The 24,034-nt window shown below is 34.4% G+C and overlaps 1 protein-coding gene across 1 annotated transcript; it reads right to left on the bottom strand.

Moving 5' to 3' along the window:
• Positions 1-3,042: 3,042 nt before the first annotated feature.
• On the bottom strand, positions 3,043-22,141 carry LOC110718367. Its single transcript, XM_021897197.1, has 27 exons — positions 21,887-22,141; positions 21,527-21,571; positions 21,221-21,396; positions 21,060-21,124; positions 20,580-20,970; positions 18,179-18,245; positions 17,871-18,027; positions 17,012-17,179; positions 16,694-16,804; positions 16,333-16,542; positions 15,654-15,755; positions 13,650-13,880; positions 11,795-11,869; positions 11,588-11,656; positions 10,581-10,766; positions 10,323-10,478; positions 9,738-9,830; positions 8,514-8,585; positions 8,049-8,166; positions 7,381-7,562; positions 6,172-6,253; positions 5,459-5,563; positions 5,221-5,327; positions 4,997-5,074; positions 4,746-4,841; positions 4,261-4,356; positions 3,043-3,511 (listed from the first exon to the last, which is right to left on the bottom strand). Exons 2-27 carry the CDS (start codon positions 21,532-21,534, stop codon positions 3,347-3,349), a joined length of 3,366 nt encoding a protein of 1,121 aa, XP_021752889.1. The 5' UTR covers positions 21,535-21,571; positions 21,887-22,141; the 3' UTR covers positions 3,043-3,346.
• Between the last annotated feature and the right edge of the window lie 1,893 nt (positions 22,142-24,034).

Genomic DNA, 24,034 nt, shown 5'->3' with positions numbered 1-24,034 from the left:
CAATCCAACACCCTCCACCTACCCACCACCGTAACCCACCCTAACACCACCCCCGCCGTCACCCCAGACTCACCCTATCACCACCACATCCCACCACCGTCACCCCAGACCCACCCTAACACTACCCCCACCCACCACCGTTACCGTAACCCACCTCCACCCCACCACCGTTACCGTAACCCACCCCCACCCCACCACCATCAACCCAGACACACCCTAACACCACCCCCACCCACCATAATTATCATAACCCACCCCACCCCACCACCCACCGTAAATACAAAAAAACCCAGACCCAAACCCCCACCCACCCCATCCACCACCGTCACCGTAAATAATAAAACCCAGACCCATACCCCACCCCACCCCACCTACCACCATCACCGTAACGCACCCCACCCACCCCACCCACCATTGTCACTATACAAAAAAAAAAAAAAAAAAACCAGGTTCAACCCCAACCTCACCCACCACCGTCACCGTAACACACCCCACCCTACCCCATACGAAAAAAATCGGAAAAAAAAAACCCAAACCCACTGTAACCCCACCCCACCCATCCCCACGAAACCCAACATCCTCGAAACCCCCCCCCCAACTCACTCTAACTACTCACCCACCATAAAACTCCCTCCCTCCCTTGAAAAATCCTCCCTCCCCTCCCACCCGAACCCACTCTAACCGCCGCCGAACCCACCCTAACTTGGCCCCCTCCGTCGCCCACAACCTGAAAAAAAAAAAGGAAGAACGAAAATACCTTATATATTATTATATTAATCCCGAATTTGGCCTCGAATTTGGTTTTAAAAGGCCAAATTCGATCATGCAACAACTAGATCTAGAGTTTCGTGGTCGAATTTGACCATAAAAATCGTCGTGCGTGGTGCCGATGGACGGTGACGGAAAACGAGATGGAAGAAGGAGAACATAGATGGAAGAAGGGAAAAGAAGAAAGGAAGATGGAAGAGGAGATGAGAGAGAAAACGGGAGAGCAGTGAGCATATTAGCAGCCATGGCTCAAAAAATTGATAATATTACAGAAGAGGAGAGAGAAAACGAAAGAGAAATCAAAGAGTACTAAAGAGACAATGGTAAGAGTGATTTGATTAGTGGAAAAGAAAACACACGGATCATGAATTGGAATGTGTGCGATGATAGGCCGTTAGATGACATGCAAATCAATGGCTGATATTTAATTTAAGACGGTGACACGGATCGTGGAATGATGGATTAGGATAGTATGTTTTTTTTTATTCATAGCTACGTACTAATAAAAACACTACTGTACTCTTAAAAAATGATTAACTTTATGTAACTTATCAATTGTAAGAAACAGAAATGTTTGGAAATTCAAATTGATTCAATACGACATATTTAATGTATATTAGTTATTATATGTAATAAATAATAATGTATGGTACGATTGGTATCATACTATCATTGGTATGAATAGATAATAAATAAATGTATCTGATTATTAAAACTTAAAACAGTTGATGATCGATCTAATTGAATACTTCTATTTCTCCATCCGTTTTCTTTAACTTGCAAGTTGCAACATATATATGTTGCAGCCTTGTAGGCACGTAATCTTAAAAGGTGATCAGAGAGGGTAAGAGAACAAAGTAATTCAGCAATATAACTTTAACACCAAAATTATGGAATAGTTACAAACAATTGTCAATTATTACTTTATTAGACTAATGGGAAATTGAATAATTGTGATTTTAATTAAATATCCAAATATAGTTCTGTAACATTAAATTATTAGTTTATTACAATATCAATTATCGATTTATCGTATTCAAAGTACCAACTCATCAAATCATGGTCATGACGCGATCTTTAAAACAAGAAGTTGATAACCTGATAATAATCAATAATGAAACAATAATACATTAATACCTTATAAATTTGTAATAGACTAATATTTAATAAACAACAACAAGACTATAACCAAACTTGAAACATAACACATTAACATGATATAGAATATGAGAATTTCTGTAATTTTATATAATCTGATATCTGAATCGATTTATCATATTCAAAGTAGCAACTCATAAAAATATGGTCATGACACGATATCTAAAACAATCCAACAAGAAGCTGATAACCTGATAATATTTGATAATGAAACAATAATATATTATAAATTTATAATAGACTAATATGATAATATCTAATAAACAACAACAAGAGTATAACCAAAGTTGAAACATAACATATTAACATGATATAAAATAATTGAATAAATGAAGATTTGTGTAATTGTATATAATCCGATGTCTGAAAATAAAGTGACGAAATACCAACTTGATATAAAACGAAACCAGCTAATCGGTCAAAAACTCTTTAAACCCAATTTCTACTCGATCCATTTTTTTTTTCACCAACCTATACTGACCTGCTAATGAAATGGAAATACTAGTCCCAACTTGATATAAAACAAAACGCGCTAACTGGTCAAAACCACTTTTTAGAACTCAATTTCAACCCGAATCAAACCGACTTTATCTAGTTCGCTAAAGAAATGAACCTTTTCAACCCGATCCAATTTAACCGATTACCAAACTAACCCGAATGATTTGAGCACCAAACCGAGTATAAACCGAACTGATATGAATCGAACTAGCATTAACTAGGGTAAACCCGCCCCTGAGCCGACCCGTTTCAAAATAATTCGTTCATGACCCGAACCGATATGAACCTGAACCGACGTTGACCCGGTAAAACCGCCCCTGAACCGACCTGTTTCAAACCGATCCGATTATGAACCGAATCGTTTAAAAACCGAACCAGCATTGACCCGAGTAAACCCGCCCCTGAACTGACTTGTGTCTAACCGATCTGATTATGACCCGAACTGTTTATAAACCGAATCGTTTATGACCTGAACCGAATTTAAACCGTACAAAAATAAACCGAAACCGAACCGACCTGTGACTAATCATAACCGAACTGAACCGACCCGCCGTTTAAATGAAACTGTTTCAACCCGAACTGCCAAACCGAAGTCCCACCCCTATCAAAGACAGAATGTTTTTATGCTTAAGGATGTTTTTGTACAACTTTCTTTTTAAATAGTGAAGATGTTTTGGCAAATAAATCTATTCAGTGATTCATTGTCACTGACTTCTGATCATCCCTAAGAAAGACAAAGACACAAACAGAATGTACAAAGATAGAATTAATACAAAATTTGGCAACAGGACTTGCAAAGACAATATTCCATGCTACACAGCAAATCTCAAATCAGAGTACATCTCTCTACAAGTCTACAATCACGACACGTCGACACAATTTCTCTTTTGTACTATATATTGTAATGACTGCATTTATACACTTAAGAAGCTGACTTGGGTATCTTGAATTGTTTCTTCACAAACTGGGAAGCCTCCCAATCACCTCGATGGCACAATATTCTAAGCAAGGTCTCGGTATCAGTTCCTAGTTTACTTCGTCCTCCGTGTCCACTTGTGGATTTCAAGTCTTCAATCAATTCTCGGGTCTGCAAACAGTGACAAGCAAAAAACCAAACATGAGGTTACAATAGACTGTACTCACTCCCTCCAGAATTTCTAAACCTTAGGTTTTTCAGTTTATAAGACAAAGAGGCTGAAAATGTCAATCCACATGATGCATCAAATAAAAATACACGTTTAATATGATGATTTAGCTTTAATTTAGAGGCATCAGTAGTGTCTGAATGGGTAAGACTAGCAAGAACATCTTTCATTCAATTGGAATTTTCAGAAAAAAGTTCCTCTTTCCATAGCAATCTGCTACTCTTATGCTAACTTTGCCACCAACCTCTCCTGCAGTACCAAGAGGGCCATGACCACCATAACAGCTCAGCATGACTCCAGCCGTTAACGTGGTCTAGTGAGGTCAAGATGTATACTCTTATCCGTCTCACATTATATAATGCTGAACCTCAGCTTAAAGAATGAATGTTAAAACTTGTTTGACATGAATCACCATGAACTATGCCTACCAAACAAGATCAAATTTGCTAGCCTAGCTCCATTAACAAATTGCCCTGCTGCTGGACTTGGGAAGGTTAGGGTACAGAAGGTCTTACCCCTAACTAGTCAAAACTGGAAGCAGTAGAGATATTATTATTATCCAAAATGAGAGTAAAAGAAAAATTCAAGCCTTAAGTACTAGTATCCTATATTCCTATACTTCAAGAATATAACAAGTCCATGATTATCTGATTGGCATCAACATGGAACTAATCTTATCACTACAACTTACCTCATATCCGAGCAATTGTGTTATATGTCGTGCACGAGACACTAGATTTTCCACAACTCCTCGAGGAAGACCATCTCCTCCAGAAATAAAAAACTCCTGCAAAAATATAACGGATTTATAAGGCTGAAAGTTCAATCAACATGAGAAGCCTTTTCGTTAAACAATGATTGTAGTTTCCAGACCAATGCATAGGAGGTTCTGATTAACATATTAGACCTTGTTAGGTTCACCTTGTTTCACATATGAGTATAAATTGATTGAGGGTTCTTATACATGATAAGATTTTCAATTTTTTTCTTAAAAAGGCAAATATCAGATAAGCAAGTATTAAATCATCATTCGGACCACTAAACAATGACAATTGCATTTTAAAAAACTTTACACAAAATCAGATCAAACCACCACATTTCAAAAAATCAAACTGTTTGATTTTCAATACTCCATATATAACAAAAAATCTGGTACAGTTGGGACATTGTCTCTACCTTTAAAATATCTAAATCTTCTTCGATCAGTTTGGCATCACTTTGGGAAAAGATACGAGATGGGCCTCCATCCAACAATACCCGTATCAGACCATCCTGAAAGATAATAAAGGTACTCAGAAAGGGGAAAAAAAAATACACATGATATTACAAAGCAGATAAAACACCCTAAGAAAATAAGAAATATAAAAAGAATTTTTTAAAAAAAATAATCATTTTGCTTTCCCAAATATAATAAATGAGGAACTGACGAGAGATGCTTGTAGAAGACTAGTCACAAGTCGATCACGTAGAGGCTCCATGATTATAACACATAACTGATTTAGTGCCTGCAAAAAAGGACTACGGTTTAGTACCAGGAATGCAATCAATTCCAAAAAATCCCTGACACAAATGCTGGACAATGAAGAACAAACTTTACACTCATTTAGCTCATACAGATAATAACGCACAGAATGCAATTTTATATCCTTACCAGGTCAAGCGGTTCAATTAATGCTTCCAATCTAGTTTGAGAGACACTGGGTTTGTACAAATTATCAATAAATGGTTCCCTTAGCTCACAAAAAATGATCTTGGTACCTACGTTACATTAGAAGAGAAACAAAGTCAAAAGCTACATGGAGATATGTAGAGAAGGGTGGGATAAAAAGAAAAGGAGATAAATTGTGAAGATTAGGCCAATTAGGTGTTTTTATACAAGTCAGTCTTACCAGTATATTCGCAGATTCTGTCAATAGCAGCATTGAAATCTTTTCTGCTACCCTCAAAAGTGTTACTTTGGTTCAAGCCTTTTGAATTTTCATTGAAACTCTTCTCTGCAAATCCAAAAAAGTGGACAAACAGAAAAAAGCTTTAGAACAATGCTGACTGGAAGAATCTCTCTGCATATTTTTCAAGGGGTGGGGGGACTTGATCCATTATTTCTTGGATGCACGTTTCATGTTACAATTGCTTCAAAGAAAATACTAAGCATTATATAATGTTAATTTATATCAGATTTCCTCAAATACACTGTTAGTCCCAAAATAAATTTTAAAAAAATTGCTAAGCTTAGCCATCTAAGACATGGGTGAAGTTGCACAGGAGATATACATAATGTAGATACAAGTGATAGATGGTGCATATAGCAGTGATCACCAATTAAAACAAGTCATTTTCTCACATAGCTTCCATATTTTCACATACAAGCAATTCTAATGGTAAGAAAGATTTAAAGGCCAAATTAGGTCAAGATATTTGAGAGGATTTAATGTCAAGTTTGCAACAATATAACTCCTGAATTATAGTAAACTTTCATAAGGCTCTGCAGTAAATCGACCCACTAACTAAGGCACCACTAATCTATGAGCTGCCTATTCAGCAGCTACAAACTATAATCTGAGCAATGGGGCAACTAAAGATAGAAAATTGTGATGAAACATACTGGTAATCTTGTCAGTTGGCTTCTTCTTCAACCATCGCTCTGAAATGCTGTCTTCCAGCTTACTAAGATGACTAACTGCATACTGTGATTGTAGAAGGATCCACATCAGCATATATTAGGGGAAAAAGAACATAAAAGAGAAATCCAGGAATGCAATATTTTAATACTTAAAAAGGATTTCATCTCTTTCATAATATCTGTCTCATTTGTCCAAGGCACAAATTTCAGAAACACGTAGGGAATAGGAGGGAGCATATTTAATTCCATGTAATACAACTTTTAATGCCCACTCTCTCTGCCTATTATTGGCCACACATCTAATTTGAGCATTATAAAAATAATATGCCACTAATTAGCTATAAACTTGTATGATTTTAGAATTGCCATGTTGCCTTTATTAACACCTTAAAGTAAAAAATAAAAAAAGTTCAAGGAAAGACTACCGACTCCACAAGATGGGAAGTAAAAAGTTACAAAAGGATAACTATAAGTCTATAATAAATTAATAACTCATCTCAATTTTTTAATTCTACAAAAGACTTCCAGTCAAACATGGCCTATGATTTAGGATTGGAGGGAGTATCATTGGTCAGATTTCAGTAATAGGCAAACATCATCATTACGATATCTCCCAACTCTTTTTATTTATTTTATTTTATTTTTATTGCAGTCAATCATTACTTCAATTTTCATATTTGAATGTTATATACTATAATTAGAATATTGACAACATTCAGGATTTCGTCACTTCAGTGAAATCCAGATTTGGAAAAATTGACAAAAAATGGTACACAAAAGGGAGAAAAAAAAATAAAAAAATTTGAAGTTACTAATCATGCAGATTGCTAGGAAAGAAACCATACTGTAAAATGATAGATATCTGGAATATTATAGAAGATAACAAATAATGTCATGTTGTCAAAACTTCATATCCTTGATTGGCCTAAAAAGTAAATTATTCATGCTTTAGTTTTACTTTCAATATTAGTGGAGTTATTGTTATCAACTTATCTCAACAACTCAGTATTGAACATTAGAAATAATCTATAAATAACAAACACCATAATGTTGTCCAAAGTATGTTTCCCTACTTTGGAAAATCAAATTGTAGAAACTAGAGATATAGTGGCATTTTTTTAATGATCAACTTCACTACCCGAACATTTTCTTCAAATAAAAATTCAGTAATTTAATAAAGGATCAACTTACATGAAGAGTATTTAGTTGAACACACAAAACTGGGGTAGGTAAAACACTGATCTCACTAGATTTTCTCTCTTCAGGGAGTTTTTGGTGGTCCAGAAGCTCTTTTTTCACAAAGGCCTTAATACCAGCTTCCTTCCGATATCGTGTGAGGATGGGCACAGGTGGCATGAGATCCTCTTTGCTGGCTATACATCAAATCAAACAATAAAAATAAAAAATTTACCAGAAGTATTGACACCAATGAAGAGCATGCACGATGAAAACATACAGAGAAAAGGTAAATTGATAATGTACTTACACCTTTGTAAAAGTAGACACAATGTTACATAGTTACTAGAAAATAAGAAAGCGAGGTATTATGAAAATTGCCCCTGCAGTTTCTAAATAGGATCAGCTCACTGCCAACAGTTGTGTATTCACTAAAATTTCCATCATATTAAATCCCATTAGAATCACCCCCAACCTATAGTGCCTCCTGGCTGGTACCTTATGCTTCATGATTAAAAAAGGAAACATCCTCTGTTCTCATTGGTAGATGACACGTTGAACTAATATTAAAAGGCCAAATTTGTAGAGTTGATTCAGGACCAACAAGACTACTAATAATCTAACATTATAATACAACCAGAAAAAACAAGCATAAATTTGCATATATAGGCATGTATGCTTACCCAAATTAGCGACAATAAGATTAGAATACCCTTGAAATGCATTGTCAATACCACGACATAAGCTACTGAGCTCCCCAGAACCCATTGGAACTTTAAGATCAAAAAATTGGTCCACTGTCTGCATGAAGAATATAAATAAAATAGAGTTAAAGACCTCTTCAACTTGGATGTAAATGGCCAATAGACAAGGCCAATGTTGAAACAACATTAGGAGTGACAAATATTTATCATCCTCATAGTTGACGATACCCCAGATTTGAATTACGACTGTACAGGTTTTTATGGTACCATTATCCCAAAATGGGGGGCCTAACAACCCTATCTATGTCGAAGAAGTGAGGCCAAAAAAAGAAATCAAGATGAGAGTTTGGGTGTTTGGTTATGTCAATTCCTTAAAATTGCCATTCGTAGAAAAAGTAAGCTTCATATTAACACCAAGTAACTACTAAATAATGATGAAAATACCTCTTCAATAATCCTGTAGACTTCAACAATTGAAGTTCCATGGCGCTGCTGAGGTGATACTGGATCCCATCGCTGTAGAAGTACAGGAATTAAAGATCATAATCCATGGTCGAGACAAGAAAGAAAATGGGATATTTAAAAAGTTACAGAAAAAGAAACACATCACTTGGTGAAAGTGCTTCCTAATTTTAAAAAATAAATAAATAATTGATGAGTGAAATTTTTTCCTACAGAAACAGAAATTGATATATTACAAAAATTAAAAATTAAAAATTAAAAATATAAAAAAGTGTGTATTCTTTTGCATGGGAGCAATTATCTGGACAGGAAACCCAACTATAAACACTGAATTACCCTGCCAAAACTCAAACCAATGAACTTTAGAGTGATGAATTTAAGGAACAGGATTTACGTGAAATATAATTTAAGTCTGACATTATTGGCTATAGGAAGGCCTCAAAATTCGAAATTACCATGTGCAGACACTAGACAGCACAGTCAGCTACAAAGTATTTGCATCCATAGGAATGATAAATGTGATGGAGGATCACCTTTTATCTTTTACAAAACCTTGTGCTTGTCAGCCTTCTTTTATTTTACGTCCAAAGTGTCACCTTATATATCAAACTAGGAGAAAATTCTTGCTATACTTAATTTACTGAAGGTAAGAATAAAAAAAAAACGTAGTATAAGTAAATAGCTGCATGCGAAGTCTGCTTGGCAACCAATCTAATGAAACTACAGAAAAGTTAAACTATTTAATTCTGCAGAAAAGTGAAATGAAAGAAATCTTTAGTTTCCGCTTGGCTGTTCATCACGTAATAATATACAGAGAAGGGATTTATTTTCTGTAACTAGAGGTAAGGAAATGAACCAAATAAACACGGTGCTTTATCCTTTTTTTCTAAAAAAATGAAATTATGATTTTTTTTTTTTTTATTTGCTTAGATTTCCAGTCTTTTTATCACTTTTGAAGGCGCAACAAAGGAGGCTAAAATAATTGAGAGTTTACACAAATACACATAATTCCTTAGTTTTTACTCATAAATAGTTTTCTTGATCAACAAGCTAAAAGCCTAACATTAAGGTTACCTTACATTTACACTTTCAAACAGATTTCCTCATAAACTTAGAGTTCCCAAACATAGAGTACATATATGGATTACAATCATAAGTGAAAGAAATATACCAACATTTAAAAAAATTAGAAAGCTATGTAGTTACCTCCTGTTGAATGGCACGCTCAACCCAATTCTGAATCCTTTGCAGCTGTGCATTGACCCAGCGCATTACTAATGTTCCAGATAAACTTTCAATCTATACAAAGGAAAGAAGAACCAATAAAGTGATTCAACATACCCAAGAATATGACCAAAAAAAAAATAAAAAAATGGAAAATCCACAACAGGCCTGATTCCAGTCATGAAACTCAAAAAGAAAGAGTGATTTTAGTTAGTACAAAGATAAAAGGCATCTTCACCCAGTAATACACTAGCAACTTAGATGAATTAGAGTTCAACTCTATTATATTATTCCCTCCATTCAAAATCAATAGCCACCTTAACAGCAAAACTATAGAGGGACAAGAAGCTCACAATCAAACGATTGAAAAATGCTTGATTCCAGAAATCAAACACCTTCCCTCTCTCTAAGAACATGACAATTATTAGAACAAAACACAAATGGACAACTAACAAAATTGATGAATGAAGGCAAGTCAATCACTCAATTGGCAACTACACAAGCAAGTAACACTACATATTTTGACCAATTCTAAAAATGATTGTACTGTAAACAGCATCTACTCACCTGATATCTCCCAATTTTTTTGCAGTATGTCTCAGAAACCTCTTCACCAAAAGTAGAAGTCAATAGGCCCAGAATATACTGCTCAAGACTATGAGCTGCTGGAAATACAGATACTATATCCTCAGTCAAATGCTCAGCGCCATCAAGGAATGGTTTCTAGAGAAATGATTACAGGCCGTTACTCTTTTGTAAAACCACATTAATAGGAATGGAGGTAGAATACCGAGAAACAAATCCTAGAGAGAGACATAAACTTACCAATTTCATTCCATAAAGCTTGTGAAGAAGAGATGTTGAAACAACAAGTGCTTGTGGATGACACGAAGACAAAATTGGGACAAACAATGTAGCCTCTTTCTTCAGTAATTTCCTAATTTCTTCAGCAAGCAACGTCAATGGATGTTCATGCACTGTTTCTGAAGTTGTGTCAACGGCATGTAACGTCTGCAGGGTCATACAATCTTATTAACCTCTGCAGGAAAAGTTCTCTATACAAAATCAATGTACAAAACAAGTAAAGCTTAGTCACATGTTATCCCTGAATAACATCAGTAGAAGCAAGCCACAGACACCTATCCCAAGTTATCACAAATTTTCCCAAATAGTTTTATATAAGCAAAATATTTGACCTGACATTCCTCTCCGACCATGAAATCTAAAGAAAGACCATTTTTAACAGGAATAAAGCGTAGGTGTAAGGGTTTTTTTTTTTAAATGTTTGGAAAAAGTGGGTGGGTGTAAGTGTATAAATTATGAGAGATAGAGCAAAAGGAGGGTGAGTAATAAAAAGGTGGATAAGATAAGAGATAGGAATGGAAAGGTGAAAATAGTGTGGGGTAAAAAGGGTGAGGTAGTAAAAAAAGGTATGACAAAAACGGAAGAATTAAAAGTGATTCAAACTTTCTAAAACAACCAAAAAGAAAAGTGAGGAAAACTTTCGGGACGGAGGAAGTATAAAAAATAAAACAAAACATCATGATTAAACCAAACAAGAGCCAAGTAAGATCCTTAACCTCCAGTAATTTTTGGATATCATACATAGAGAAACTACATTATGAGAGCTATTTTATCAACTAGCATTCCTCAGTTGTATTTGCAATATGCTAGAATCATTACCCTCATAATAATACCAATGTACCCATATAATGCATAAATCGTCTACCCTTAAAATGATACCAATCAAAACTTTTCAGCCCATCATACAGAAAATAAAATTCTCAAACATGCATCTTCAATAGGCATCTTAAGCAAATTGAGTGACTTACCCGGGCAAATACACTTTTAATTGACGAGTTTACATACGATTCAATCTGTTCCTGATCGCTGATAGTAGACTGCATGAGTTTTTAAGGGGGGGAAAGGAAGAACATGTTAGCCTTGTTTATAAAAAGAATTATTCTGACATAGGAAAAGGACTAAGACATACTTCTTTTAAGAGTTGTTTACATAAAGAAGGGAAACAGGAAACATACAGATTCTGATTCCTCCACAAGTAGTCTGCGAGAAACCATTGCAACAGTTGCAATATTCTCCATCTTGTGCGAATCCTATCAGATATATATATATATATAAAAAAATTAAAAAAAAAACAACTTCTAATTCGGAGAAGCAAATGGAAACAAGAACAAAAGGGAACATTGAGCACAAAGTGAAATCACAAATAGCAGTGTCTAGTACTTCGGAAATATGTTTAATCAAATGAATATTTAGATGCAACAATGTATTCAAGCAAAGCCTGTTCCATTAAATTAAGGCTTTTCTCTAAATGATTTTCACTTGTCATTTCACTAAAAGGAATTCTGCATTAGGTGATTCAAATTCACACCAACAAATCTTTTATAGGCTATTATAATACCACATCAACAGTCCTAAACTCATGATTCATTAATATAATCATTACATGTATTGAAAGCTAAAACTTTACCAATTCACACTTGGTTTCGTCACAAAAGCAGCATATAGATTTGGAAAGAACATTTTAAAGTAACAACTAGAAAAGAAAATATTGAAAGAACCACTTAAGTTATGAGGAAGTAGTGAAACTTTTCCAATTTGTCAATTCTCGAAGCAAAAGCAACACCCATCAATGCCGATTAAATGTGCACACGCAACTTTTTGACAATATTGACTGCTAGTCTGCTATACATAGGTGTGTTACTAACTTAAGGTTCCAAAGCTTGAGAAATTCAATTGGGAGGTGTTTTAGATGATAGAAATCCAGGTACATAATGCTCTGTCCTCTTTCTACACTATTAAGTGTGTACAAGTTTGATTTGTCACAACATCTACATGCATGTTCATTCCCATGCTTGAATCAGCATGTGAGCATTAATTTCAGTATAGTTAAAGCGTCTCCAAATGCATGTAAGAAAAAAGTAAAGATATGGCTACTGTTGAATTCTTGTTGCAATACAGGTTAATTGAGTTCTTTCTTTGTGTGATTCATTAGGACAATTCTTGTACCTAATTTGTCATCCCTCTGTTAATTAAACGTTTACCCACTTTGTTTATTATTTTCTATATCTTACCCACTTTGAATCTTTCCTAAAATGATCAAATTTTATCCTGCATTTTCCCCTCTTTTTTTCTTAATGACTGATCTTTTGATATTGAGCCCACTACAATCTACAGGAAATTACCCTCTCTCTCTCTCTCTCTCTCTCTCTCTTTCTGGATTGTTCAATGATCCAAATTTAATGATAGATAGTAGCACATCCAAAAATGACATATTTGTAATTTCTCGAAACCTATGCAGCTGAACCAAAAGATTAGAAGAAAAAAAGTTCCCTGAGCATATTCAATTGCATATCTAGAAGGAACCCAGTTAGAAATAGTAGTACATGATTTTGATCTGAATTACATGTTATAACAATTTGGTCCAGATTCCAACAACATTTTGTATTGTTCAACCAGTATCTAAAAACAAAACATACACACAAAGTGACAACACAAGCAGTTAATACACATGAGTGACTATTAAATAAAATGGTTATTCAGACAAATTGCAAACTGCGCTCTGACTAAGGTTCCTTAGACAAAGTTCAGAGCATATACATGATTTTTTGAATCAATATTAAATCTTAAAGTATCACGAAAAAAAAAGGCAATCAAGCAAGCAAAACTGAGCTTAATTTAAAAACTAAAGAAAGAAAGAAAGAAAAAAAAACACATAAGCAAATTAAAAGCCTTGCTGAAAGAGTGATGACTGACCCAAATCCACATATAAATCTAACTTTAACTGAAATCATAAGTGAACACGGCACACCACAAGCTCAGCAATTGCCTCAGTTTAATTAGAAAAGATCTCAATACATGTATGTAACTGACCTCAGAAAAATGCAGGTGATAGTCTGCAAGCTGTCTATTAGCCCACCTCTGGATTGGCCCAAGGAATGCTTGAAGAAAAGATGTACTTTGGGATCCTGTTTCACAATCTGTCTTTGATTGCAAGCTATTCAGGTGCAACCTCTCCTGTGGGCCACGTTGTTCTTTTAAAGGGATTCTCTTCAACTGGTTAATGGCGTGTTGAAGCATTCCTTTCTCACTTGTAATCACATACTGTAATGCAATACGCCAATACCCCAAATGACTATAAGTAATAAGCAATAATTGAATGAATATATGAGTATATATTAATATAAAGGACTGGCAAGTATTGCTAGAGATGTCAAACAGATATAGCAGTATAGAACAACTACAGAAGAATACATAGGAAAACAAAGAGACAAAACATAAGAAAAAGTTTGTACACCTAGCAGGCCACGGTTAACAAGTGCAACAGATTCAGCCAAAAAGAGGAGACAAAGCACACATATATAAAAAAAATTAAAAAAAAAAAAAAACATAAACACAAACACACACAAGACACCCTTCATAATTCATATTATTATATGGCCAGGCATTCAAACAGAGTGCTATACAGCACTTACTCTGACCTAAAAATGACTATTGACCTTTTTATTTTTCTCAAAACTCAATAGTTTATTTCACAGTCATCTTTGCGCTTTAGCCAATTACACTTTTTTCATGGCTTTAATTTGAGCGGCGGATCCCCGTGGGTAACAGATTTATTGACCTAATACCTTAGAAGAAGCTTCGGCAGGGAACACCTTTCTGTATTTCTTTTCCAAGCTTTTACCAAATATCCCATAATTCATCATGCAACTACTCGACTTTCTTGTGCCGTTATGGGAGCAATACTTCTTGGGACATCTTTATTATAGGAAGAACCCTATTTAATTGGGAGTTGAGTAACTAAGAGAAGCTTGCAAACTTGTAGGATGAACACGATTTTTATTTTTTTTTTTCACTAGGCACACTTGTGAGACTATAAAGTGGTGGTGATGGTCATGTGATTCTTCTTCTGGTGTTTTCACACGTCATACTTCCTATAACTATTATAAAAAATAAAATAAAAATAAAAAACTTGTAAAAAAAGTCCACAACATTTTCCAAATTCTAAATTCAATTAGAACTTTAAAAGGCCAAGTTTCCAAAAACTTTACGAAGGGCAACAAGGTGCAAAGGGTTCCTGCCTATCGTATTCAAGGCACAAAATTTAGTTAAATTTCTCTAAAACTATTCCCACCAACTAAAAGCTATAAAATGAATTAATAATAGTAGCATATTTTGTAATTGATAATTTTTTATAAGGAAGATAAGAAGAGGACCTTTTTTTCGTGGGGGGGAGGGCGGGTTACTGTCAAATACATACATTAGCATCACATAAACAAGGAGGGTGGAGAGGTAGGTATCACACTGATGCTAGCAGGGAGGAGTTGGGGGACACCTTACAGTCGAACAGAATACTAAGATTAAACACTGTGACAGAAGAGCAAGACCACTTTTCATCCTAAGTTCCATAAGAAACTTGAAGAGCTCCAACTCTGACAACAAAGATCTCCAGAAAATATATGAGAAAAAGGAAGTATTGCTTCTTTCTTCTCCTCATTGTTTAAATAAGAATGGACACTTATAGAGTTTGCTATTTTGGCAGATAAGAGAACAGAGCACTCTGAATGATTCTTCCAACCGAAGCATTAATATAATCTGTTCTTTAGAAATCAATTTCCTTCAGCTACTTATTCTGTTTTATCACTTCGATTAGCCGACAAAAAGCCAGCTAAAATCATCCTTTCATCCAAAAGCAATTGTCTCGATTCTAATTGGTTATGTTAAGCAAGGTTGATCAAAGATAGAATGATGAAGGACTGGATACATCATGTATACTCTATTAATTGTCTGTCAATCATCAATGGTTTTTAATGCAATGCAAATTTAAAAGGCATATTTCGATTAGTTTAAGGTAAAGGAGCATCATAATTCATATACCTGACGAAATAATACCCAAGCATAACATGTATAGTGGATGGTCTCTGTTATTCCCAACACACGCCATGTTGCCTTTAAAAGCTCAAGAATCTCTTCCACTTCCTGTATTATATATGGGTTATATAAATAGAAATGTTTTCAAAAAGATATGCATTATACCAGCCAATTTAAAAGATCAAACCAAAAAGGAATATGAAAAGGCTGACTCGTGACTTCATGAGGACCCTAAACATATGAACCTTTAGCAAACTAAAAGGTAATAAAGTGACATGCTTTGAAAGGCTAGGGAGGCCTACAGCCTACATCTATCATGGATGAATTGTACTAAGAAATGAATTCAATTAATTATCTCAAATGGTCGGCAGATTTATTCCATTCAACTCAAAGATTCTACATGAGTATGGTTGTATACATCCAAACCTTCTTCATAAAAGCAGCATAACCCCAAAGTTGTTTCTGTTTGATTGTTAATGTGATACACAGCAACTCAGGATTGAGCACAGGGTAAATTCAACTGAGAATCATTTATAAAGCTGATAAGTTAAAAGCACGATTCTGAGATTTCTTAGTATATCATCATGAAATAAAAATTACAAGGAATACCAAATGTTCGTTTTCAATTCCCAGCATCCCCAGAATTTTTCCTTTTTTTTTTCTTTTTGAGGCGGAAATTATGTACCTCTGTAAGCTTTCCTTCATCCAGAATATCAAAGACACTAAGCAGCAACTTCTCATACAGCCGAACATTAAGATGATAGCCATCAGCCCAGTGACAAATTTCACCAGTTAAGTCACCACGAGCTGCCCTTTCTGCAAGAGTATTAGCAACATCCCTAAGAGATTTTAAACATTCCGACCTTTGAAGTTCTCCTGTAGTTGCTGGAAGGAACTGGAAAAAAAAAATACAAATATATATGTGAAGCAAAAGTAAAGCAATTCATTAAACTTGGGGGATTAAGGAAACAAAACAATTTGAATACCCACCTCAAGAGAACAATAATAGGAAGGTGACACAGAGAAAAGTCGTAAAGAATACCCACCTCAGATTCCTCGATTTTAGCTAGAAGAATCCGCACTTCATTGGCCTTCCGTCCAGATTCTCCGAAACCAACAACGGGATGATTAATGAGCCCTTCCTCCAACATGTTTAACTACACTGACACAAAATTATACCGAGCATGGATATTAATTGTAGAAAGAAACTGGCATCATGGTGTCAGCCATAAACCAAGACATGGACCCTGTGCATATATAAATTTGTCCAGATTCGTGCCAGTACAAAGCGTGAGGCAAGTATTAACTACAGACACGAAAATGACAACACGTGCAGGGTAAGTGAAAGAAACAGAGGATGTTACCTGTCTTTTCTGCCACCGTATATATGCCTTTTTGTCAGGGAACTCTGTGCGCGAAATACAGCATAGCAATTCCAAAGGTACCAAAAGGGTGTCCATTCTTTTTCCTGCCTTTCCAGCAAGAGCATTAAGCAAGCCCTGTCTTGTTCTGATATCCATAGCTTCTGAAATCTGAATTTACAAGCCAAAATAAAAGGTATAAAGGGCATTAGCATGTTATCTAACTTAAAAATCAGAGATATGTCAGATGCCAGATTAATCTAATTCTAACACCGTTTGAAATATTCTTAACAAGCTTACTCTCTCACTCCAACATGCTAACTTGGATATAATGAGCAGCAATTTTATTCAGCATTTTCGACCCAGATTCCGACAACCCACACCCGGGGAATACATATGACTAGTTAAAATATCACTTATTTCCCTACCCCCTTTAATGAACCATATTTTAGTCCAAGTTAATTTAACATACTGAATCCCAAATAATGCCATGTTTTTACCATATTAGCTTTATTTTTATCCTCACCAACTCTTAAAAATTTTGAACTTTAGAAGTAACTACCCACAAGGCCAAAGCACTACTACATACTAGTATATTATTTTACAACGCACAAGGTAGATTTAGATCCAAAAATAGCACAAGGGACTAAGTAGAAATCTCTTGGTTATATAAGATAATCTTTTCTATATGTATTCAAGGCTTTTACACTGTATCACCTTAAGGACCGCAATTGAATTTTAGCTGCATAGCAGTTACAAGAACAATTAAGGAAACTGCTAGAACTGCCCTCTTGATTAGAAACAGGGTCAACAAAATGGAAACAATTATGGATGGAGACTAAAAGCCTTTATATGGACTTACCTCCATTTGAACCCGCATAGTCTCTAACAAACCAACCAAGCCAGGTGCACGTTGGGGCTCAGCTGCAGCAGGCTCAGTTTTACTACGCCCAAGCTTTTTCAGTAATTTGGATGACTTCTTCTCTTTCTTCTTTTCTTTTGATGGTACTATAAGACCACTACTCGTCACATACAGGGAGATGCAGAATGAGAAAGATGCTCATTCATTAGAAGAGGAAAGGGAAGGAATGCATTGATATTAATGTGCATTATCTGACAATACATAATGATCAAATGAATATAAAGTGCAGCCCATGACTGACAGTATACCCTGAAGCTCCAGCACATGCTAAAAGGATCTCATAAGCAGTTTCACGAAGATCATCATCAGCGATACCTGTAAACATAAAATTAAAATTATTAGCATTCCCATCATGACAAAACATCTTCCTAAAGAAATTTTATAAATTTGAATCATCAGCCTTATGCAGCAATAGATAATTATTTGAAATATACTTGTGGGAAATTGAGTATGTAGCACAAAAGCATTTGTCAGAGTGCAACTTCACTAGCAGACAAAGAACAATAGATGATTCGTTAGTTGTATTTAATATAGTCATGCACTGCAACCAATTTCATAATTAAGTCCTTAATATATTTAAAGCAAAATCTTACAATGGCAAACATAGTTTACACGATAAATCTATATAATACCTTTGTTCTTTGAAGTTCCATAAAATTCCTGTAGATACGTAGTTTTTTTTTTTTTTTTGACCCACTGTAGATACGTAGTATAATGCAATAAGAAAGAGTAAAGTTTTAAAGACCACTTGCTTCCTTTAGTATTTTTACAAAAAAAAAGAGTGGAGTTGAATACATTTCAAGGAAAAGAGGGAGAGAGTGGGCCAAAGGTACGTAAAAAGTATACTCCTTCTATTTCCATAAGGTTGACTACAGTTGCGAAGCCAGGATTTTCATCATGGGGGACGGATTAAGGAAGTTGTTCTATAATTTAACAAAAACTCTTAGACAATTTACTTTAAATTGAGATATATAAATAAGATCAGATACTTTTGCCCAAAATCCCTATTACAATCAATAATTTGGGTTTGTAATTTGACCAATTATTTTAAAAATTATGTAAATTGCTAAGGTAATTTAAAAGTTTAACATGATTTCATTAAATAATACTAGTTAGAGGGATTGAACCCAAGACCTCAAATTAACAACGGTGATCACTTTAGCCACTAGACCACCCGTTCTTCTTTATCATTATTCTACACACAAATTGCTTATAACTTTTTTTTACAAAAAAAAAAAAAAAAAAAAAAAAAGTGGGGGGACCGCTGTCATCCCTTGTACCCACCTTATTTCTAGGAATGCTTTGGATAAAATGGGTAGGTTTAAGAAAAAAAGTGAAAAAAGTAAGAGAAATGGATTAAAAAGATGGGTGGGCATAAGAAAAAGATAGATAAAGTAAAAGAGAGAGAGAGAGAGAGAGAGAGAGAGAGAGAGAGTGTGTGTGTGTGTGTGTGTGTGTGTGTGTGTGTGTGTATATATATATATTTATGAGGTAAGAGTAATAAACTAGTATAGGAGTTTGTCAAAAAAGGAACAAAGTAGAAATGAGTCGAACTTTTTGAAACAGCACAAAATGGAAAGCAAGTAGAACTTTTGAAAACTCAGGGAGTATAGAGAGTTTACGTGTAAGAGGAAAGATCTAAGTTGGTAGAAATCATAGAACTTTAAAGAACAAACCAAAATGGAAAGTGAGTAAAACTTCATTAAATGAAGTTGGTATATTCTTTTCGGCGAATCAACGGAAAGTTTATTAGTGAAGCACATCTATTTCAATTTAGGTTTTTCAATTTATTACTTTTTATGCTATTTATACTATACTTGCAACAATTAATATCTCACCGGGCTATAAATTTTGACCATTCTAAAAGCATACAACTCAAATCCGCTTCATATATCAAGCCCAAAATACATTAGCTGTCACTTTGGCTGTTTTCTTACATAAGTTGAGAGAGTAGTGTAGACCATTTAATGCCAAGGATGAATTTCCAAAGACGACTAGTCTACTACTCATTTTGTATAAATTTCTACAAGAATCCTGGAAAGATTTTCCCACGTGTTCTTTTTGAAGATCTTGCACAAATGTTGAAGGAACTTTGAATGTTCATGTACTCAGAAGGTAAATTCAGAAAGCAAGCTTCAACAATTATGGCCCAAGCTGTGGTGTAGGTGCAGTTGATTCAGGAGGAAATTTTATAAATCCAACTACTGTCACTCCATTGACTCAGCACTGGCAATCCAGTTCTAATCATTTACAGTTCTTTACTATCAACATAAGATTCGTTTAGATGAAACTTTTCTTTAATTATTAAATATTTTTGGTGCTTTTTTTTACTATCATCATAAGTATGAGCATACACAAATCTTCGAGATTTGGTAGTAGAGATCTACAAAAACAAGCCTTTATAACTTTCTCATGCATCAACCACTACTAATCTAAGCCATATATTGAATAACCATTCTAGATGACACAATATCTTAACTGAAAACCACTGATGTAGCAACACTATATTCAGAATATTCAGCACTCTAGTCAAGACTCTGGACTAGACCCAAACATTACGTGCATGGTCAGTATTGATCTTAAATGCATGCAGGCTCCACTTATAAGATAAAAATAACATGCATGACATAAATGCCTAACCATACTTGCCTGTAGCAAAACTTGGTAGTACAGCCACAAGATCAGACGCATCATTCGGCATTCGCCTTGAAACTCTTCTGCTATCAACTTCTTCCAAGTCATCGTCATCCTCAAAGTCCTCAATGTCATCAACTGTCAATTCTTTAGCTTGATTTGAACTGAAAGATTCAGCCTGAGACATACTCCTTCTAGACAGAAAATCAACATTTGAAGACGCATCTTGGATAGAAGGCTCTGAGTTTGATTCCAACTCGTCATCAACCACCTCCGATTTTGACAAACTCGGAAGAATGGTTGGTGGGGCAACTAATGGTGCTGGTGGTGGTGCTCGTCTCGGGGGTGAACCAGAAAGTTCATGGTTTGTAACAAGAAAATACTCATCACTAGCCCCCCCATTATTCTGCAAAGATAACAACCACAATTATTTCACGACGACAGACCTTACAAGTACTCTCATGATACCTTTAAATTAGTTAAGCATTATCTCACCATAAAAGGGAACTCTGAACCATCATGATAATCTCTGATAGCTTCAGAGAGTTCAAGCATTTCACCTACATTATTAACATCAATGAAATAAGCAAACATCCCATCAAAACAATTAATACAACAGTTAGGGTTTCGAGTTCAAACAAAGCTTAACATCCCACCTTTTCTAACACAGTTAAGAACATAATCAACACTGACTTGATCTAGATCCACATCATCTAATGAAACAGCCCCAGGAGGAAGTATAACTTTCTTAATCAAGCTACCGGAAAGCATAAAATTCAGAAGCACACGGCGGTCACGCCGATATCGTTGTAGAAGCTCTAGCTCACTCTCCCTAATACAACAATAAAAATTAAATACCCACCAAAAAAATCATGAATATCCCACACTGCAGAAATCAAAGCTTGATGAATAATTGAATACAATATGATTTAAACAGAAATGAAATGGAGTATTCCACATACCCCTCCATTGAATTCAGCTGCAAATGTATGTGCCACCAAATTTACCTAGCAAAAGAAGTAATCTCACCCAATATCAAAATCCCATCAAAAATAATTAATAAATTTTGAAATTTTTTGAAAAAAATTAAATGTTAAGATTTCATGTAACTATATCAAGATTAACAGACCCAATTCGACAAATAGCTTCATCAAATAAACCCATCATTAATGTAAGTAATACTCGAGAATCTATGACAAAATTGATAAAATCATGACAAAATTTAAGAATTAAAAATGACAATGGATCTATACTTTACAGAAAAAAGATTTAAGGGTTTCATAAATATTGATAAAAGTCGCCATTTTTACAAGCTTACTTACCAGGAAAAGGCAACAAATCAAGTTCACTGCATTCTGAAACTACAGTATGAGAAGAGGGATTCGAGAAGAGGAGGAGAGAGAGAGAGAGATTGAGTCAGCAACAGTGGTGGATTTAGTTGGATTTTAATTAAAAAATAAATTTAAAAAAAAAAAAAAAAGGGGAAATAGAGATGGGTTTTTTATTAATTACTCCACTCTCCAATCACATCTATCGACTATGATCACACCAGAACGTTGACAACATTCGGCCACCAGATATTCTTACAATTCTTATTATGATGTCAGCGGTTGCACGGTTTTATAATAAGAATTGAATTATAAACTTTTAACACATATTGAAATTAAATAAAATAACTACTTCCTCCGTTTTCCTAATTAAATTTTTTTTTTTTGAAAAAAAGTCCTAAAAGGACACTAAATTTCATTAATGTAAGTCATACGGCATCTACAATTGACAATGAACGATAATGAAAACGAATTTAACAAAATCAAACAAGAATTAATCGGGGAAGGGCTAAGAATCCAAATACATAAATATAACAATTCGGCATATTCTCGATTCGTTGTCTCATACAACTTTTTGAGTGGATCCGTCATCGCTTCGCAATTTTGTGAGAAAGTAAATTCTTGTGTTGATTCCGTAACCCGAATCCGAGCCACAATCAATAGTAGCCCCGCACAACCGGAGACCAAATTAAGCACAAATAAAACCATGTCTTTCCAAGGAGTACGAAAAATCTTGTCTTTTGAAGGAGATCGAAAAAACCTTGCCTTTCGAAGGAGATAAACCATTTCTTTCGAGGGAGACATTATTGTAACCTAAAACAAATTAAAAGCTTAAAGGAAAATAAAGATTGGGGCTTTCCACCGGTGAAATCCGATGAAAGCCCCTTAAAATTAACAAAGGAGACTATGTTTAGGAGAGAGAAGAGAGAAAAGGAGGCTAGGGTTTTTTTACTCCTAATTAATTTTTTATTAAATATGAATATACAATTCCCAAAAGTGCATAATTTCATATTTAATTAAGAAATTTCAATTAAATTATATTATTAACTATTGTTAACAAATCATAAATAACTCAATAACATAATATCTATAGAAAACCAAAAAATTTAAAAATTCAAATGGAATTTAATTTTCAAAGTAATGTTGAATAGGGTAGCTTGTAAAGGAAAAATATGACATCATCCATGTATTTTGGAGAGAAAAAATAAAATAAGAAAGTGACACGTAGGCAGTGATGACATCAGCGGTTGTTACTTTAGTATATACTAGATTAGCCCCGTGCAATGCACAATTTTAACAAATAAAATTATATTTCGTAGTATTGAACTCGCATATACTCTACAAATAATCTTCTCGAGTGAGACGTTAGATAACTAATTAATATATTACTTAAAATAGTACTCCGTATTAAGTTTGTAATGCATGACAAATTCACACATCAATTGGATAATTAATATTAATTTTACTTTTATATTTTCACATTTTTGTCATAGATAATATCTTAAGCCTATGTTGTTATATTAAGTGATATATTACTAATAATGCAATCAACTCTTTCAATATAATTGACCTGTAGTGGCCAACTTAAAATTAAATGAAACAACACCCAAATTATCAAATATAGAGAAATGCTACAAAATTCAATTTATCAATCTTTGAAAGAAAAAAAAAGTATCATCAACAACATGTTCAATAGTATGTCAAAATATTAAGGTGGATGATTTTTTTAAAAAAAAGAAAAAACACAAACACACACAAACACAAACACAAAAAAAAAAAAAAAAAAAAAAAGTTGTATTAAAAAAATATTCTGATTTGAAAAAAAAGAAAAAGAAAAAAATCAAAAATCTTGTATTAAGAAGCAACCGCAACAATATAATTAATCATTATTTAAAAGCAAGCCAATCATTAATATGAATTCGAAGTGGAAAAGCAACTATCCGTTAATATTCCTACCTTTTAGTAGTAATCAATTTATTTGAACGATTTCCATAGAAATTGTTTAAATCAAAATTAATTCCCAATTTGCATTGTTATAAAAACTTATTCCCTAGATAGTGTCCACGTAGGATTGGATATTAGAGCATTCCCACCAATGGGGAGAAAAATGCCCATGGGTAGTTTTTGGGTTTTAATCAAAAA

Source organism: Chenopodium quinoa, unplaced genomic scaffold (genome assembly GCF_001683475.1).
Source record: "Chenopodium quinoa cultivar QQ74 unplaced genomic scaffold, ASM168347v1, whole genome shotgun sequence".
Lineage (NCBI taxonomy): Eukaryota > Viridiplantae > Streptophyta > Magnoliopsida > Caryophyllales > Amaranthaceae > Chenopodium > Chenopodium quinoa.
This window is presented reverse-complemented; position numbering and strand designations above follow the sequence as displayed.